At 48.6% G+C, this 20,648-nt stretch overlaps 1 protein-coding gene across 9 annotated transcripts in view; it reads left to right on the plus strand.

Annotated features, from left to right (window-relative positions):
- znf462 (zinc finger protein 462) overlaps nucleotides 1–20,648 on the plus strand; it is a 114,474-nt gene that overhangs the window by 64,242 nt on the left and 29,584 nt on the right. For all 9 annotated transcript variants that reach the window (XM_072517463.1, XM_072517461.1, XM_072517464.1 and 6 more), the window contains 3 exons: nucleotides 941–6,918; nucleotides 15,706–15,879; nucleotides 20,206–20,471. In XM_072517463.1, the coding sequence (XP_072373564.1) occupies nucleotides 941–6,918; nucleotides 15,706–15,879; nucleotides 20,206–20,471 (6,418 nt within the window). The remainder of the gene's footprint in view (nucleotides 1–940; nucleotides 6,919–15,705; nucleotides 15,880–20,205; nucleotides 20,472–20,648) is intronic.

Here is a 20,648-nt window from a genome sequence, read left to right on the forward strand (position 1 = left end):
CCTTTATTTTGAAGCGGTGCTCAAATATTACGAAGCTGTATGGGCTACACAGGAGCACTGGTTAGCACTGTTGCTTCACAGGATTTGCCCTCGGGAATTATTTGCCTGCAGTTTTTATGCTTCTGCTGTGGCGAACTGCGGAACACGAATGGACACGAGCCCCGATGCTGGGATGAGGGAGTTGCTGGCTAGGCCAGCATTTAATGGTCATCTCCAATTGCCCGTGAACAGGAGGTGCGGGAGGCCCCTTTTTGAATAGCTGCTGTCCGCGTGGTGCCGGTGCACACACGGTGCTGTTTTTCTGCAGTGGCTCGACACGTTGAGTGACTTATTTAGGCCACCTCCGAGAGCAGTTGGTCAACCTTGTTGTTCTGGGCCTGGAGTCACATATAGGCCAGACCAGGTGAGGGTGGCAGACTTCCTTCCCATCATTTTTATGACCAAGTCACCTGTTACCCCATTTCGTTTGACCCTATCAACCGATCCAATAATCTTATGTAAAGAATATGACCCCTCCACACCCTCCACATCTTTACTCTGATGAGATTTGGCCACAGGAGAATTGCGATAAAGTAGTTTTGAGAGTTGAAGTGTGGAGTTGTGACTTGGGCCATGTTGCCTGAAAGGGCAGTGGAAACAAATTTACAAACCTTTCAAAAGGGAATTGAATAAATACTTGACAATTGTGGGACTTGGGGGGCGTTGATCAGATAGCTCTCTGCGAGGGCTAGCACAGGAATGACTGGCTGAATGGCCTCAATTGTTCTGTATTTTTTCCCTTGGATTGAAAAGTTAGAGCAATCCTCCCTCAGCCCAGTTCAGTGAGGGCTGCTTCAACTTTCCCGCGATTTAACTCTGTAAGAATGAAAATTGAAATAGCGCTTGCATGTGCCACGAGTTCGAGAAAAATGTTGATAATGCTTCCCTTTTCTTTTTAAAGCACAAAATTCCTTTCACCCCGGACCTTCTAATTTCGCCAGCAACAGCCCATCGGTTTTGTACAGTCATCATGTCGATCCGCACTCCAGACCTGCCAATAAGTTTTTTCAGTGCAAGTACTGTGTCCGCTACTTTCGATCCAGGAACCTTCTGAGTGAGCATACCAGGAAGATCCACGGGCAGGTCGAAGGCCCGTCGTTTGGCGGAGAGACGTCGGACATGGCCCCGCCCCCCGCACCTTCCAGTTACCACGTCTTCCTGCACGAAGGTTTCGGCAAAGTCTTTGCTTGCCGCTACTGCACGTACAAGAGCCCCCGACGGGCGCGGATCGTCAAGCACCAGAAGCTGTGCCACAGGGCCGCCACCAAGGTGCAGGAGATGGTGGCTGACGTGCCGATGGACGCAGTAGAGCGCAGCATCCTGGAGGCACAGGTGAAACCCTTAACCAAGTCGAGGGGCAGCTTTTGCTGCGAATGGTGCGGGTACCACACCTCCAGGAGAGAGCGCTGGTGCGACCATTTGATGAAGAAACATCGGAATCTTTTAGCCCAGGGTTTGGTGAAGATCATTTCATCCTTGAGGCAGCAACAGTCTGGTTCAAACGGTAGCCCCACAAAGCCCCAACTGAAGGATGTCCAGCAGTCCTCTCCAAACTCTAATTATCTGCCGAGGAAGGTGTCTGAGGGAGAAATGCAGTTACCTCATTATCCTGCTCTGAAAGGCTCGTTGGGGAGCTCCGCCTTGAAGCAGGCTCCTGCTGCTGCCCCCAGGTTTGCTCCCATTAAAATAAAGTTTCCCTTTCCCAAAATGAAGCCCAAGGCTTCTCCTGATTCTGCTGAGGCTGGGATGATCGGGAGGTCCTCCTTTGGAATGGCCGACCTCAACGTGGCCAGTTCTGGTTTGGAGACCAGCAGTTTGTTGAGTGACGATCGGAGTACCTCCGATGAGGATGAGCAGCAGGACGTCGACGAGATGGACTCTTTGGCGTCGCAGAGTTCCGAAGGGTCTGGGAAGAAGCTGTTGACGGTTGGGAACACCAAGCTGTTGGAAACCAAGGGGATTCCCTTCCGGAAGTACATGAACAGGTTCCAGTGTCCTTTTTGTTCTTTCCTCACGATGCACCGTCGCAGTATCTCCCGTCACATTGAGAACATTCATCTGTCAGGAAGGACCATCGTGCACAAGTGTAACCTTTGCTCCTTCACCTGTACCACTGCGCAGAAGCTGGTGGCCCACAAGCAGTCCCATTCCTCGGAATGGGACACCGTTAGCGTACAAAATAGCAGTACTGCTCCGCTGAATGACAGCTTAGTTACTGTGGATGCAAATCCGAGTCAAGTGGTGAATGGAGAAAAGCCAGCCTTGGTCGGGGATTCGAAGCAGCAATACCCTTACAAATGTACTATGTGCAGCTATTCTACAGTTACCCTAAAGGGGCTGCGCGTACACCAGCAACATAAACACTCGTTCTGCGACAACGCTTTACTGGCCGCGAGCGAAGAGACGGCAGACGCGTTACAGGACACTTCATCATCACAGTTTGAAGCTCTCCCATCACCAGGCATTGTGAAAACCCAGACCTCCATACTTGGATCGACGTCCAAGAATTCCTTTTTGTTCAAGAAAGGCAAAAGGTTGGTGGCGGACAGTCCCTTGGACTTGTCCCCAGCCAAGAAGCGCACCAGGATCGACGAGATAGCAAACAACCTGCAGAGTAAAATCAGTCAGGCCAACCAACAAGCTAACGAGATGGAGTCGGTGATTGCTGTCGAGGAGGAGGGGGAGGAGGAGGAGGAGGAGGAAGAAGAGGAGGAAGAGGAGGAGGAGGAGGGAGAGGGGGATGTGGAAGTGGAATTGGATATGGATGGTGATTTAGATGAGGAGGGAGGGAAGGCTGATCACCTGATGGAGATGCAGAACTACACTTATGGTGGCCACCAGATGTGGGTGGAGGGAACAGATCGAATGCGCGAAGAGACGGGATATGGGACTTTGGAGCAGGATTATTCTGTTAGCAACAGTGCAGAGATTGAGCTGACTCTCTCCGATGACGAGGAATTTTACGGCAGTTCCAGTTCAGCGGGCCTGTGCGACGGCTCGTCACGCAAGCAGATCGGGAACATGGTTTACAAAAAAGTTAGCTCGGAAAATAGGGATAGCTTTCAGGAAAACCCGGAGGCCGCTGAAGACTCTGGCAAGACGTACTATTGCAAACATTGCAACTTCAGCAACAAAGTGGCGCGCAGTGTGAGTACTCATTACCAGCGGATGCACCCTTACATTAAATACAGCTTCAGGTACATTGAAGATCCCACAGATCACAGTGCCGTGTACCGCTGTCTCGAATGTTTTGTGGAGTACGCGGAATTCGAAGATTTGAGACAGCATTACGCTCAATTCCATCCTGAAGCTCAGAATATCCTCAACTTTCATCAAGCCAACCTGACCTACAGGTGTCGTTTCTGCTCCTATACCAGCCCAAATGTCCGCAGCCTTATGCCTCACTACCAAAGAATGCATCCAACAGTAAAGATCAACAATTCCATGATATTCTCCAGTTACGTTGTGCAGCAAACCAATGAGATCAGCGCCGAGTCCCAGACGCTGAGAGAAATTCTCAACTCTGGCGTGAAGAACATCGGGACGTCCACTCCGCTATCTCAGCGCGCCGCTTCCTCGAGCCCTTCGAACATGAACTCGCCCAAGAGCATGAGCCCGAAGCAGGGGGAGGCGTCGATGATTAGTGCTGTGGTGTACAGTTGTGATGTCTGTCCGTTCTCCAGTCCAAACATGCATTCGGTCTTGGTCCATTACCAGAGGAAGCACCCAGAGGAAAAGGCGTCCTATTTTCGAATTCAGAAGACGATGCGTGTGGTCTCTATACAGAATCCTGCACTCAATGCTCCGAATATTGTGGAGATGAGTTCTGCGTCGTTAACTATCGAACCACCGGCCACCCCTCAGACAGTTGAATTTGAACAGTTGTATTACTGCAAGCATTGTGTGTACAGCAATCGCTCGGTTGTTGGTGTGCTTGTCCATTATCAGAAAAGACATCCAGAGGTTAAGGTAACAGCAAAATACATCAAACATGCGCCTCCGACTCCAGCCCTGAGGAAGACTATGGAAGAGCTGCAGATTACACCAGCAAGACCACTCATTCCAAAGCAAATGAGCCAGGGTAACAAGGCCAATTATGATTCCGCTGATCTAAGCCCCCAGCAAAGGTTGATTGAGAAGGGGGAGGGGGAACTAATGTTCTTCTGCCAGCATTGCAACTACGGGAACCGAACGGTGAAGGGGGTGGTCATTCACTACCGGAAGAAACACCGGGACATCAAAGCCACGGCTGAGCTGGTCCGTCAGCACACGGCAGCGGTGAGAAGCCAGCGCGAGAGGGCCACGAACAATCAGGCAGGTGTCAGTGCGCCAGTGGCCGCCCCTCAGCAGGAGACGGAGGGCGAGCAGCTGCGGTTCTTCAAGTGTCGGCACTGCTCTTACACGGCCCATTATTTGTACGCTGTGAAAAAACACTTGCGGAAGCAGCACCCAAGCGTGAAGGCCACCGTCACAACTATTTTGCGGTGGGCGTTCCAGGATGGGGTGGTGACTGCCGGGTATCACTGTGAGTGGTGTATTTACTCGCATCAGGAGCCCAGTGGCTTATTGATACACTACCAGAAGAGACACCCGGAGCATCCTGTCGATTACACTTATATCTCCAGCAAACTCTGGGCAGGCCCTGACCCTTCCGCCAACCCGTCGCAGATCGCACTCATTGACCTCAAACACTACAAGTGCAGGGATTGCGTGTTTGAAGCCGCCTCGATTTGGGACATTACAAACCACTATCAGGCCTTGCATCCCTGGGCAGTCAGCGGCGATGAGTCCGTGCTCCTCGACATTATCCTGGGGAAGGACGCTTCGGAGCAGAACAACCCCACCGCACACGATTATTCCGCTATGGATTCCTGTAGCATTCCCGAGTCCGGTGTGGCCGAGGAGGAGGTGCCCCCAAAGGACTTTGTTTCCTCTCTGATTCATCCTCCCCCTCGAGCCCCCCCCAGTTCGGTCCCCACGGGGTCTCCCTACCAGTGTAAGATTTGCAAATCCGAGTACAACAATTTGCACGGCCTCCTGACCCACTACGGGAAGAAGCACCCGGGGGTGAAAGTGAAAGCAGCAGAGTTTGCCCTGGAGAAAGACGAGAAGCCCAGCACCCTGTACAAATGCCGACATTGCCCGTACGTTAACACTCGGATCCACGGTGTCCTGACGCACTACCAGAAGCGGCATCCTTCCATCAAGGTCACGGCCGATGACTTCATGAATGAGGCCGAGAAACTCCCCGATGGGCAGGGCAACGACCTGGAAGAGATGACCAAAGTGCCAAAGCAAGGGTTTGGTGCTTACAGGTGCAAGCTGTGCCCATACGCACATGGCTCCCTGGAGAAGCTCAAGGTTCATTATGAAAAGTACCACAGACAGCCGGCCGTCGACATGTTCACCGATTCCGTGGCTGAGGCAGCGGAATCTGAGGAACCAAATACCTCTGAAGGATACAAAGGTGACGGATATAAAGCGGCAGAAGTACCGGCCCCACCTCCTTTGGCTCCTCCCTTTGTAAGTGGCAGTTCCGACCTCAGTACTTTATTTACATGTCAATTGTGCAAATACTTCTGCTCCTCCAGGAAGGGCATCGCGAGACACTACCGTAATAAGCACAACAACGTCCGAGCCCAACCAGAAGGCAAGAACAACATCTTCAGATGTGCCTTGTGTGCGTACACTCACCCACTCCGCAAAGGGCTGGCCGCTCACTACCAAAAACGCCACGATATTGATTCATACTACACACACTGCCTGGCTGCCTCCAAAATGATGGTCAGTAAGAAGCCAGAGAAACTCATACTCCCCGTCGAGTCCAAACCAGAGTCTCCACCCCTGAGTGAGGAGCTCAGGCGGGCAGTGGAAAAAAAGAAATGTTCACTGTGCTCATTCCAAACCTACACAAAAAAGGGTCTTGTGTCCCACTATATGAAGCGCCACCCTGGAGTCTATCCGCGAAAGCAATATGTAAGCAAGTATAATGGCTACTTCACTGTTGTGTACTCTGATGACCAGGAAGAATGCAGTGTAAAGGATGAGGTTACTGCTGTAGAAACTACCGGAATGAGTAATGGGAGAGAGAGCGAATGGCTCCCTTTCAAATGTGTGAAGTGCTTCAAACTCTCGTTCAACACACCAGAGCTCCTCTGCATGCATTACACAGACCATCACAGCCGGGACCTGAAACTAGATTTCACCTTGCTGCCCGGCAGCACCCGCTCGCACAGCCCCACCTACGAGTGCAACCACTGCTCCAGTAAGATCCTCAGCACGCTCGAACTCAGTGCTCACCTCACCCAGCACAACGAGTGCTTCAGCCGGCGGGCAAAGCTCCACCATGAAAAGGTGAAGGCGCTTGAGGCCGACCAGCCTCGAGAGGAAGGTCGGCCTCGAGGGGAGGATAGGCCTCGAGAGGAAAGTCAGCCTCGAGGGGAGGATAGGCCTCGAGAGGAAAGTCAGCCGAAAGAGGAAGATCGACCTCGAGGGGAGGTTCAGCCGAAAGAAGATCCCCCTGCTTCGGTAGAACACCCTAAATGGGCAGATCACCCTGAAGGCGAAGGTCACCCTGAAGGCGAAGGTCACCCTGAAGGCAAAGGTCACCCTGTAGGAGAAGAGCGCCCTGAAGGTGAAGATCACCCTCTAGGAGAAGATCACCCTCTAGGAGAAGATCACCCTCTAGGAGAAGATCACCCTCTAGGAGAAGATCACCCTCTAGGAGAAGATCACCCTCGAGGAGAAGATCAGCTGAAAGGTGAAGATCAGCTGAAAGGTGAAGATCACCCTGAAGAAAGAGAGGAAAGCCCTAAAGAGGAGAAACTGAAAGAGGAAGGGAAAGTGGAGACTACTGAAGTAGACAGCAACAAGAATCAGGTAGGATGCCACTTTATGCGTGCTGTATTTGTATAATACTAATGACCCCTTTCAGAAGATAACAAGTGTGTTCATTTAAATGCAGTGATTTATGACAGAAAATCAAGACAGCAGTATCACTGACCAACCCAACTTGGTCATTGCAAACAAACAACATGTTAAACAATGGCAGAAGTCTGATTAGTTGTTATTATTATTAGTAGTAGTAGTATGCAGCTCTGACCGTTCGATCCTCAATGCCGGACTGAGAGAACTCCTGTGTACCTCAGGTGCTCTGACCCTAGATGCCCCCAGCTGCAGAATTGGCTGTGTGGGCTGTATTGTAAAATATATCCATAATTGACGATTTTGTCGCCTCCACTAAACACCGCCCTTGTATTAACCCACTGCCTATAAATGTGTGTTTCCTGCACTCCCCTCATCCGACCAAGCTTTTTCCCAATGATGTTCAGGTGACTTGTAAATCGCCAGTGCTTCACTCTCTCTGATTTGTCCGTGTCACAACTCTTTGCTGCCCTCTTCGTTCTCGCAAGTTTACATTTTCTCTGCCTACTTTCCTCCCACGCCTCCACCACCACTCGAGATGTTAAGAGGACCACCGTTGGTGAAGACGTTACGATGCTGAGTTGCAGCTCAGGAACCAGCAGAACGGGGCCCATTCCAGTCTCAGTGCCCAACGTGGGTCTTCTCCATTTCCCTCTTCATTTAACCCCATTCACATCTCCCTTTATTCCTTCCCCCCTTGTGTCTTTATCCAGCTTCGCACTCTCCGGCATTTCTCCCGAATTCCCTATTTTATTGAGCAGTGACTGTTTTGTGTTTATGGCCTCTAGTTTTGGAACCACCTCCCCACCCCTGCCACAAACCCCACTCGTGAACAATATGCGAGCGCCGACTAAAAGATTCACAATTTACCCCAGCCTTGGAGACATGCACAGCTATTCCACCGGCTATAAAGAAAGAAACATGCATGGCCCTGACCTCCGGAAGCTTCACAGCCAATTAAGTATTTTGTGAAGTGACTTCACTGTAACGTGGGAAACATGGCAGCCAATATGCGCACAGCAAGCTCCCAGAAATAATGAACACAAGCTGATGTGCCTTAGTTGGGGGATAAATATCAACCTGGGCATTGGGGAGAACTCCCCTGCTCTTGTTTATAATAGTGCCATGGGATCATTTGAAACTCGCCTAGGAGGGCAGACGTGGGCAGATTGGGAATGTCGGCCCAGATTTTGTGCTCCTGTCCATGGTGCGTAATTTCGTTTCGGAATCACCTGACTTTGAGACGAGTGCTATACCACTGAACCATGATTAGTCGATCGCACTTCTGCCCAATCTTGATTATTGTTTCCCGGTAAGGGTACCAGAACCAAGACAGCTAGATGGGGGCTGAGATGCAAATCAATCATGGTCGATTTGATTGGTGGAGCTGGATCCAGGACGTGATTGTCCCACTCCTGTTCCTTGAGTTCCATTTCCATCACCTATCGTCTCGTATTTGTCTTTCAGGCTCTTTCCCCTTTTCACTTTGTCCCCTTGGACTTCCCACTGCATCTTCCAAACTCCGCACACACCACACGTTTGTGTCTATAGCTTCCCACCTGCTCTCTCCGTTTCCGTGAGAAACTTGGTTTCAATGCCCCTTCACCTTTCTCGTGACCTGTCAGCTCCGTCACCTCCTCACCCGACTGACCAACTGTTTCTTTCGAATTTTTAAGCACCCTTTGTCAAGCAAAACTTCTTTCAGGACCTCTTCGTTTTCCCCTGTGAGAATGGCCAAGGGGATGTTTCGCTCTTGCACAGTGCGTTATCCTGAACCTGGCTCTCCACCTCTCATCAAACAGACACTCAGAACTTTACCCGTGCTTCCCAATTCTGTGTTTGTCTCTACTTTTTTAAAAATACATTTAGAGTACTTAATTATTTTTTTTCCGAATTAAGGAGCAATTTAGCGTGGCCAATCCACCTAACCTGCACTTCTTTGGGTTGTGGGGGGTGAAACCCACGCAGGCACGGGGAGAATGTGCAAACTCCACACGGACAGTGACCCAGGGCCGGGATTCGAACCCGGGTCCTCGGCGCCGCAGTCCCAGTGCTAACCACTGTGCCACATGCACCCCCTGCTTGTCTCTTTGCGTTTGTCTCTTCTGACCACCATTTTATGTCTGCCTCTTTTGGAGCACCGCACCCTCCGTCAGCCAGCCATGTCTTATTTGGCACAAGAATCCTGCAAGAATTGCCACTTCCCCAAGACCAGTTGTTGCTTTCACTCTTCTTGCGCTCCTCTCGGACCAGCTGAAGTGTTGAGTTGCCCCACCTCCCCTTCCCATCAGCTCCAGTCGAATCTGATATGACGCTCTGTTTGCTGTAACTACCGCCCTTCCTTCTATTTCGGAAAAAGAGGCCCGGCCTTCCTTGTCACTGACCCATCCAATTGGCTTGAAGTACGCAGCCTGTGTAAATGTGCTGGGTTCACGTTCGCACAAGGAACTTGCATCAAAAAGATGCTCGCCTTGGCTCCTGGGCAGCTGCTCATCTGGGGGCTTTGCCAGAACTGCCACTCCAAAGCCAGCTTTCCACAACCTTTTTATCCTTGCAAATGCTAACTTTCCCAAAGAGAAACTGCGGAGTTATTATTGCCTGGCTCGATAAGCTGTCCGCCATTCCTGATGACCTTGCTAAAGGTCCACCCCGGGCCACTTGGTTATTCTTTATGGTTGTTCAGCACCGTTTTCTATTCCGTGTGGCTTAGATATTCCACACTCTCTGGATGTCAGTAAAGAGCTCGATCTATTCCTACAAACCTACCACTGACCGGCATAACTTTCCGCAGTCTCTTGCGCTGAGTCCTCCTGCCGCAGGGATTTTCAGTTGACCTCCGCCTGGCCTCACGGCTTTTTGGTGGGAAGAACATTCCGGATTTCCACCCCCCTTTGTGCGACATCGCCCCTGATAGGCCTCGCTGACAATCGTAACCTTTTACCCCCTTATTCTGGACTCTTCCCCGTCCCCCGTCCCCAACTCTAGGAAATATTTTTTTCTTTATATCTACCCTTTGCTCAACTTAAACATCTCAATGAGATCGCCTCCTAATCTCCTATACTGGAGGGATTACAAACCTAGCCTCTGCAACCTGTCGTTATGATTTAACTTTTTCAGCCCTCGTATCATTGTGGTGAATCAGCACTGCACTCTCTCTCTCTCTCTCTCTCTCTCTCTCTCTCTCTCTCTCTCTCACTCTCCCAAGGCCAATATTTCTTCCCAAGGTGCAGTGCTCACAGCTGTTTTCGATCTTACTCCATCTCCTGTTTTTTTTCTTTTTGCCGTCTTTTCACAGGCGCTGCAGATCTGTTGCCTTCCTTTTCTTTTTAAGACGCAAATTACATTTGCTGCTTTGCTTTGATGAATTTCTAATGTGTCTCAAAATCAATCGTGGACTTATCAAAGCCACAAGAGGCGGTGTGGAGGCAACTTCTGTAGTAATTTTCCAATGGGGTTTGGATGAATCCTTGAAAGGGGAAATATTTGCAGGACCCTGCGGGTTGGGGGGGGGGGGGCAAGGGGATAGTTTTTGCACAAGTACGGGGGGGCTGAATGGCCTCCTGAGCCACACCAGTTTGTTTTGGGCAGTAGATTAAAAAGGGGTGGGGGGGGGGGGGGAAGCCAAATTTGAGAAATGCTCATTGTGATGAGTAAGAAAGTTGGGAATGCGTTTGTCATCCTGCTGGGTGCAAAGTGATAGAGCAAACCGGTTTAGCTGTAGGATTCACTGGATGGTGTAGGGTTGAGGAGATCACAGTGGCGCTCTTGAATGTTTCATTCTCCATTATTCACATGAAAAATATGTGGCAATGTGCCAGGCCTTGTAATCTGCTCTCTCGAGACATCAGCACACAGTAGCATCTATTGAAAGTCAGGACATTGAGAAAGTGCTTATTTGGAGATCAGACCTTTTCCGAATGAATGAAGTATTGGATTCCAGTGACAGGCATGGCAAAATCTTTCTTTTTAAAAAAAAAACATGGGTGAAAATGAGAAGATTTGAAGAGGGAGGGAGAAAGATGTAGACAAGCTTGAGGACTAGAAAATAGCAAATGTTATACCACAGGACAAGGATTGAATACAGGAAATATAAGCCATCGTGCTTGTCCTTACGCCCATGATGGTCAGGAAATCCTGATTAAATAGTTCCTCTCCATGTACCCTCTCCTTATGCTCACCCCACCACCATCTTTATGGAAAAAGCTTGCCGTTTCTTTCTTGTGAAGCCAAGCCTTTTCCATAACATCTCCAGGGAGAGACAGGGAAAATAAGAGAAAAAAGATACCCTGTGAAATTCCTCTCCGATCTCCGCAGACGAGCGAGACCAGTCCAGGAAAGCACACTGACCAAGTGCTCTCCATAAAGACGCAGACCTTCGATGTGATGTGACCTCTGTCCCCAGTTAGGATCCAGTCCAGCTCGCTCTTGAAGGCAAGGTCTGCACCAGCTGCTGACACATTTCAGAACCTCGCTGCGCTTTGGCGGGGGGAAAATGAACTGGCACCATCCCAATCCATTCCTCCCCCCAACGCAGTTTGAAATGATGCCTCCTGATCCTCCTCAATCAGTTAAACCCCAGGGACGCTAACCAGCTATTCAATTATTTTATCAACTTACAACAGACCACCTCAGAGTTTGCAGTGCTCTACAAATAGACCGCGGCCATTATGACACATCTGAGGTTCTTTAACGTAGGAATCGTTTTGTAGCATTCTTCGGGATTATTTTGAAGATCACTCGATCAGTTGCCATGACGGATTACCAGACTGGGCTCCGTATTCCAGTCACAAGCCTAGCCAATGTGACATGCATCGCAGGTTAATTTGAATTTGAAAAACCCGCATGTTTTGGTGAAGGGAAATGGAAGTTCCACATAATTCTAAAAGTAGAGTGGACGTTGCTCGAACCCACTTGGTTTGGAGTGGGAACCAGTGACTGTGGGAAAAGTAGTCGAGAGCTGTTCAACTGTGGGGATCATTGGAATTGAAAGCTGTGCGAATGGCGCCATAGCGATCGGAATCCTGGAATCACTGGATTCCTCATACCTCCCCTCCCATTCCTCTCGGGTTGCAGGGTCAGAGTTGGAAGTGAAGGGGTATCACGAGCGAAACGTGCGGTCGGGGGGGGGGGGGGGTGGGCACTTTTATTTGCGGGTGCCGAGAAGCTGGCCTCCTCTCATCGTCACAACGGCCCTGCAGTTGCCGCCACGTTTTGAGAAATGGGGACGAAAGGCTGATGGTTTTTTAAAGGAAAAACATCCAGCTATTGTTCAGGGGAAATGACAATGTGCCGAACAATGCCGTTTTAGAAACCCAACAGGCAAGATCATTTTTAAAGGACCAGTTGCACACCTTGTGACCTGTAGTGAAAAAAGACCCTGCTCCCATGCCCACATGTCTGTCCTTGGCCAGCTGCAATGTTCCAGTGAAGCTCGACGCCAACTGGAGGAACAACATCTCATCTTCCGGTGAGGCACGCTACAGCCTTCCGGCCTGAACATCGAATTCAACAACTTCAGATGATCAGCTCTATCCCACCTCGACCCATTTGTTTTCATCCCAATTCATTTAACTGTCTTTTGCCTTTTATTTCTTTCTTGTCTTTCTTTATATATATTCCACCCCCCCCCCCCCCACTCTGTCCACCTATCTTATTCCTCCTTCCCTTCCCTTTTCTCCTCTTTGCTGCCCCCTTTTACTCATTTTGCCCCTCTCCCACCCATGTCCCCCCTCCCCCCACATCTTTTTTTTTAAAAAAATATTTTTGTTGGGATCCCCTCCCACATCTACACCTGTCACAGTTTACCCTCTGATGGTAGTTTCTCTGCTGTTTGGCCTTTCAAACCTTTTATTCTCTCTGGGGACTGCCATTAGCACTCTCTGCTCTGAGTTTCTGTGGCTTTGACTCATCCCTCATTTCCTCACTCCACAGTATAAATATCTCCCGCTTTCTATGTCCTTTAGCTTTGACAAAAGGGTCACCTGGACTCAAAACGTTAGCTCTTTTCTCTCCCGACAGATGCTGCCAGACCTGCTGAGATTTTCCAGCATTTTCTCTCTCAGTTTGTGACTTGCAGCGTTCTTTGTTATTGCCTTTTGGGCTTCAGTCACCTGGAGGAAGTGAGTAAATCTCTCACCTCGGAGTCGGTGGTTTGTGGGTTCAGATCCCACTAGATCCAGATTGGCCCTTCCAGTGGAGCGCTGGGGGAGTGCTGTCGAATTCGAGGTGATCAGGCAACATTGCTGCTTGTGGGATCTTCCTGTGTGGGGAGTCAGATTATTTTTGAGGCAAAGCCTAACTGAAGAAATTGACACTTGTTCAGAGATTAATGATATTTAATGTAGATCAAGTGAGCTGCATTGGTGATGGGTATTGGTGTGAAAAATCCCTCTAGCACCAAGGCCAGATGAGGTAATATCAGTAGGGGGATTTTTTTGGGGGGTACGGTGAAGTTATTGCCCCATTGCAGCCAATTAATATTTGGGTGCACAGAGTATGATTCTTGAGGATTCAGCATTTGCACTACAACGGAATTTGTTCGAACACACAAACACAGCATTGAATCGCATTCCGACCCAGCCCTCTCCAGTCTGAAACTGTCGGCGAAGCTGGAGGAACCGAGACGTGACGGTGGGGAGGGTTCCAGAACTTGGGCCAGCGTCTTGTGAGAATGGACCGAGGGAACTGTGGTCAAATCTTTGGGGGCGTGGTCCGAGTTTTTTTTTCTTTTTCAAGAGCACTTTTCAGAACATTGTGACAGGACTCTGCAGCATTAGTAATAAAATAAAATGCCTATTTTTGAATGTTAATGACGTGGCAGTTTTATTTTTAGATCCACCTATTTGCTGAGCAGATTGCACCTCCAGGCGAGACTGCGGAACAGAAATAAAAAGTCCACGTTAATTAGGGGTTAGAAATAATTCTCAAAATTCCAAGGTGCAAGTTCGGAAGAAATGAGAAGGATGCAAGAAATGGATTTTTCACTGGAAGGAAACTCGTAACTTCCTTCAACAAAAAAATAACATTTGTGAATAATTAAATTTGATGTGCGTCCTGGAATAAATAAGGCTCCTTGGAGCTTTACTTTTTTTTTACACTGTCAGTTTTGCTTAACTTGATTATTTTCCTACGGCTCCACAACCCTGTGAGGTAACTGCACTCTGCTACTTCTGGCCTCCTTTTACGTCCCCTGTTTGCATCGCCTCACCAATGACCACGTGTCTTCACAGCTGCCTGGGCACTCTGCAATTCTCTCCGTTAACCTCTCTGTCCCTCTCCCTCCTTTTTAAGATTCTCCGAAAAACCCACTCCACCTGTTCAGCTATTTTGTTTTTGTGGCGTGGTCTCCAATTCTGTTTGTTCATCACTTGTGTGAGCTTCCTTGGGATGTTTTAGCCCTATTAGGGGTGCTTCACACAGAGAGTGGTGGGTACCAGGAATGTGGTGCTTGCGGATGTGGTGGAAGCAAGCAAGCACTTTAGCACCATTTAAGAGGCATCTCTTAATGAATGGGGAAGAAATCGAGGGATACGGACCGAGTGAGGGCAGAAGGTTTTCTTTTTAGTTCGGGCATCGTGATCAGCACAGGTTTGGAGGGCCGAAGGGCCTGTTCCTGTGCTGTACTTTGTTCTTTGTTAATAAATGAAAGTGTTGTGGATAATATGGACATTCAAACAATGCCTCTCAAATGAGCAGTGTAATGTTTTACTTTTTATTTTAAAAATAAGGTGGTGTGAAACATAATGGGTGGGACCCGGCAGCCGGCCAATTGGGTTTACCATTCTGGGCCCCACTCCGTCGGGACATCCCCGGGGGTGAATGCACTGCCGGCGAAACGGAGGATCCCGCTGAAGGAGAGCCCCGCCCGATACCTTTTTTTTTTAAAGAAAAAGTTTGTGCTTTGAATTGAAATTTGGAAGATTTTGTCCCGAGAGGCCAAAATTCAAAATGCAATTAAAGAAACCAGACATATGGGGTAGCACGGTGGTGCAGTGGTTAGCACTGCAGCCTCACGGCGCTGAGGTCCCGGGTTCGATCCCGGCTCTGGGTCACTGTCCGTGTGGAGTTTGCACATTCTCCCCGTGTCTGCGTGGGTTTCGCCCCCACAACCCAAAGATGTGCTGGTTAGGTGGATTGGCCGCGCTAAATTGCCCCTTAATTGGAAAAAATGAATTGAGTACTCACACATGTATCAGTCACTGGGTAAATGTAACTGAAGCACATCAACATGATTATTATGGTGCGTATTCAAAACTGGCAACATAAACTTGCATTTCTGTAGCATCTTTCCTGAATTCAGGTCAGCCTTTTACAGCCATTTAATTCATTTTGGAATGATGGGCAGACACTGGATCGCCTGTTTTGGGGTTGTTGTTGTTGTCGGAGGGATAAATGCTGACAGCACCACGGAAGCTCCCTGGTTCTCTTTTGAAATATTGGCCAGAGAATGTTTTGCGTCTTCCCTGGGCCTCGGTTTAATGTCCCAGCTGAAAGAGAGTTCTCCCGACAGTGCAGCTGACCCTCGGTACTGCACTGGGGAGTGTCAGCCTAGATTCGGAGCTCAAGCCCTGGAGTGGGGTTTGAACCGGTAACTGGGAGGTTGGGAGTGCTACCCCCACTGAGCAGCAGCTGACACCGGGAGCAAGGAACCGGAAGCCATTCGACCCAGTTTTGTTGTTACTCTGCTCCTGTCAATGAAAAACTGTAAACTGTTCGATATTCTTGCTCCCTCTTTCACGCTAGCCGGTCGCTGTCCAGACAACAAGCTCAATCTCGTTGGTTAAAGAGCGGAATGTTGTGGGGTACAAGTGCAGTTTCTGTTTCGAGGTCCATCCAACACCCAGAGCTATATCGAACCACCTTCGGAAGCACGTTGCCTTTGGCGAGTCGTTGGATGCTGCTCGGAGCGGTGAAGAGGTGAGCTTCACTGTTGTGCGCTTGTTTCAAATGGGCCCTCGTGTCTGTTCGAAGCCTAAACTCTGGAGTGACATTGCAGCAAGTAGGCAAACTGTGTGTATTTTTTAGAATTGATAAGTTTTGTTTCTGTTCTGATCCCTTTGAGTAATTACTCCTCCACCCAAGCCTTTCGTTAAGTTTCTGTGACTCAGCAAAGGCAACATAATTAAAATTATCAATGCTACGCTGTTCAACTGACAGGAAGCTGCATCCTGCTCGGCCTGACCATCTGTCCTGTAGTGTAGACTCTCCCTCGTCTAACTCCCTTTGGCTATGAAATCTTCAAACACAGGCTCATGTGCCTGATTGCTGGTCCTGAGAATTTAGCCCATAAATCAGCTACAAGACGACAAGCAGGTGGGGACGTCCTTTTAGAGGCACCACATTGTCTTTCTAAAACGAGAACTCAACTCGCAGGCAACAGTTGGAACTACCTTCCTTATTTGGGGAAGGCATTGCATGTCTTTTGGTTTCTATAATCGAATAGAATTGTGGTTAGCACAATTGCTTCACAGCTCCAGGGTCCCAGGTTCGATTCCCCGCTGGGTCACTGACTGTGCGGAGCCTGCACATCCTCCCCGTGTCTGCGTGGGTTTCCTCCGGGTGCTCCGGTTTCCTCCCACAGTCCAAAGATGTGCAGGTTAGGTGGATTGGCCATGCTAAATTGCCCTTAGTGTCCAAAATTGCCCTTCGTGTTGGGTGGGGTTACTGGGTTGTGGGGATAGGGTGGCGGTGTTGACCATGGGTAGGGTGCTCGTTCGAAGAGCCGGTGCAGACTCGATGGGCCGAATGGCCTCCTTCTGCACTGTAAATTCTATGATAATATAGAATAGCTCTTTGAGTCTGTTCATTATTCAGTGAGATCATCGGCTGATCTGACCCAAGTCTATATACCCACCTTTGCCGCATATCCCTTGCCTAACAAAGATTTGTCTGTCACAGATTTAAAGTTAACAACTGGCCCAGTAGAAATTGTTATTTGTAGGAGGGAGTTCCAAACCACTACCACCGTTTGGCGTGGAGATGTGTTTCTTAATTTTATTCTTTAAAGGTCTGGACTAATTTTTAGATTCCTAAACTCGAGACTCCCCAAGCCAGCGACAGAGGTGTCTCTTTCTCAGTTCCATTAATATCTTGGAAACTTTGATCAGACCACCCTTAAGCCTTATTCATTCCAAGGAACACAACATTCACTCACTCCGCTTCGTCTTGATTGGCTAGCTCTCCTTGCAGGCTCACTTCTGATTTGGCCCCCGTTGATTTGTCTAATGTACAAGATGTCAGATTTGTGAACATTAGCTTAACTTGGGCTGGGTTTAACTTGAGGTCGCCAGAGTTGAAGGGATGTTTATCTAAATGCCTGTCCAAAAATTGGTCTTTAATAATATGCAGACCAAGTTGTCTTCAACATGTAGCAGTTTGGGACCACTACTGACTCACTAAGAAAGGCAGGGAAAACGGTTGGAATTGATACAACTTCTGTTTTAACAAAGCTACGATAATGCAAGAACTAAATTCTCCCAAATGTGAATTCTTTGTTCAAATATGTCATTGAATGCTGGCCTCCATTTTGCACAGCACTGGTTAACCTGCGACATACGCATGGGATTAAGGTAAAAGTTGAAGCTTCATAAAATTTGGCAGGAAAAAAAAGGTATTTTTTTATTGTAATAAAGGAATTTGACGATCAACAAATATGAAATTAGGTTTTCGGGGGCATTGAGGGAGTTTAGTAGTAATTATAAATTTAGTATGACTTTTTAAAAACCCGGTCATGTCTCATTCAATGAGGTGCATCTTTTACAATGTCTTTTAAAGTGAGACGAACCGTGTTGGAGTGAAAACTGCCATCGGTTCAGTGGTTTCTAATATCCTGTGGGGCTTCCACAGCGTCCCCTATAGAAAGGCACGGAATGAACTGGCACTACAATCCGATCAGCTGTGTTCATATTGAATGGGGAGTGAGGTGGAGGGGCCGAATGGCTTGTTCCTAATTCCAATGTAATGCCTGCATTTCTTTTTTATAAATTTAAAGTGCCCAGTTATTTTTTTCCCCCAATCAAGGGGCAATTTAGCGTGGCCAATCTACCTACCCTGCGCTTCTTTGGGTTGTGGGGGTGAGACCCATGCAACACAGGGAGAATGTGCAAACTCCACACGGACAGTGACCCGGGATCGAACCTGGGACCTCGGTGCCGTGAGGCAGCAGGGCTAAACAACCCCCCCCCCCCCCCGTGCAGCCTTTAGCACGTGCATTTCTGCATCCAACTAATCCAGAAGTTGATGTCAGTTTCAGTACTGTAATGTAAGTGAAAGCTGATGCAAAATCTGGGCCCATTATCCATCACAAAGTTCAGTCATGTGGAGTGATTAGAGAAGCGGAGATTTTTCTCCTTTGGGCAGAGAAGGCTAAAGGTTGATTCAGTAGCGGTTTTCAAAGCTATGACGAGTTTTGATAAGTTTTCTCTAGTATATGGGTCAGCAACCAAAGGTTTACAATAACGGACAAAAGGGCTAGGGGGGAAACAAAGAGAAATGCCTTTAAAACCTTGTTTTCCTTTCGCACTAAGTTTCATTTGTCGCATTTTTTTTTTTGGCACTGTTTTTATTTAAGTGCATGTCCCAGGCAAGTGGGGCGACTTGCTCATTGCTTAACTGTGTGGTCCAGCTCTTAAATTGCAATATTATACAGTTCAGCAACACACATGTGGCTAATGGTTCAAATGCACGATTTAATCCCTGGAGAATTGGATAATCCTGCATGGGTACAGGAATAAGTCACCCTTTACGTCAGAGGAGGAATGCATGTGGAACACATTTGCGAATAAGCAGCCCTCCAGGTTCTACGCTGCGCTGGAAGAAAGAGAAATAAGATGTGTTTGTTTTTCCTGGAGTTCTGTAACACCTGTGACTAAATGAGTTGTGGAAGAGATGTTTTTATGTCTGTGAGTAGCCTGAAGTGACGTGCTTGGAGGTGTACACAGAGGCTGCAAATCAAATTGTGTAATTAGCACTAATATACCTGACTTCAGGTCTGCACTGGTTGCTGCAAAGCATCGTGAGCTTTGATTCATCATCATTGCACCCGACAAGTTTTAATGTCGCCCATCGGTTTTAATGAATAATTAGCATGAGTGGCATCTGCTGCTCTGAGACAGGGCCATCTCAAAATGTAATTACTAAATTACACAAACTTTAAAAGTCTAACTGTAGGGAAGGAAAGTTATTGTTGTCCCCAGTGTCTACCAGGTCCTCCTGTCCCTCTGATGCCCACTGGTGGCGGGAGGCCTGGGGTTCAATTTGCAAGCTCCCTCTCCGGAAACCGTGGACAGCAGACACAGCCAGGGAAGGGAGGGGTTGGACAGTCGGGCTGAATGAGGAGCCCTCCCCCAAGCGCACACCAGACATGAGGAGCCCTCCCCCAAGCGCACACCAGACCAACTACTGCCTGGACCTGTTGACAGTCACTTGGCCAGCCCCAGCAACAGGCCCAAGAAGAAGTGCTCTTGTTTGGCCCTCTCGAACCGGGTGGCCAAAGATCGGGGACAGGAGTACAGCCAGAAATCGAGGGGCAACCACTTCAAATCCACACACGTAATCACCCACTCTTCCCAATCCGCACATTTTCCTCCTTTTAAGTATTAATTCAATACTCTTTGAAAGTTATTATTACATCTTCCACCGCCCTTTTAGACAGCACATTCCAAATCGCAGCAGCTAGCTGCGTTTAAAATAAAATAAAATACATTTGATGATCTCAGCTGTGGTTATTTTGACGTTAAATTTTTGCCCTGATTTTGGAGCCTCTTGCCCCGATGAAAACTCCTCACCGACTTATCGCAATGCCTCGCACCTTTAAACAGTGCTATTGAATCTCCCCTTAACCACCTCGTCTCGAAAGGTAACGACCCCACTTTCTTCACCATAGCTGAATTCCCTCGCGATGCCATGCAAAGCATAAAATATATTTGTGCTCTCTCGCTCAAAATCTCGGTGAATGATAACATTTTTGTCTATCTTCATGCCTTCATGGGGTGAACTATTTAGGACTGAGTTGCGAAATTTCTCCATGAGGTTTATGAATCTTTGAAATTCTCTACTCCATGGGGGCTGTGAATGCTGAGTCAGTGGGTTTATTCATGACTGAGATTGATGGATATTTGTTGACACTCTTAAAGGGAAGTAAGGGATGTGGGAGAATGTGTGACGGTGGAGTTGAGGTCGATCAGCTCTGATCTTATAGTGGACCCGGTTCCTGCTTCTTACGATGTGTTATTTTCTCAATAGGACAAAGAAGGGGATAGCGCTTCAGTTTGTTCGGCTGATAAACCAACGGAGATGTTACCAGAGCAGCAGAGTATGGAGGGGGAGGAGGATGTCATCGGTGTGGACGGCACCATTGGGGGCTACCCCTGTAGCCAGTGTGATCGGATCCTCATGTCTTTGCAAGGCCTGCGTTCCCACGAGAGGAGTCACACGGCCTCCGCCTTGTTCAGTCGGGAAGGCAAACATCACTGCCAGTACTGTTTGTTCGTCACTGCTTTCCGGCAGAAGTAAGTGAACGGTCGGGGTCTTGTTTCATTGAGAGTCACAATCGGGTCCCACGTTGTTGATGATCCAACCTTTGAGCATCAGAATCACCTCTGCTTCCTTCGCATGTATGACGACAGGGACCAAAGCACCTTCGCGGGTAAAGCAACAACATTTGACACTGAGCCACAGAAGGAGAT

The sequence above is a fragment of the Scyliorhinus torazame genome, chromosome 9 (assembly GCF_047496885.1).
Source record: "Scyliorhinus torazame isolate Kashiwa2021f chromosome 9, sScyTor2.1, whole genome shotgun sequence".
NCBI classification, from domain to species: domain Eukaryota; kingdom Metazoa; phylum Chordata; class Chondrichthyes; order Carcharhiniformes; family Scyliorhinidae; genus Scyliorhinus; species Scyliorhinus torazame.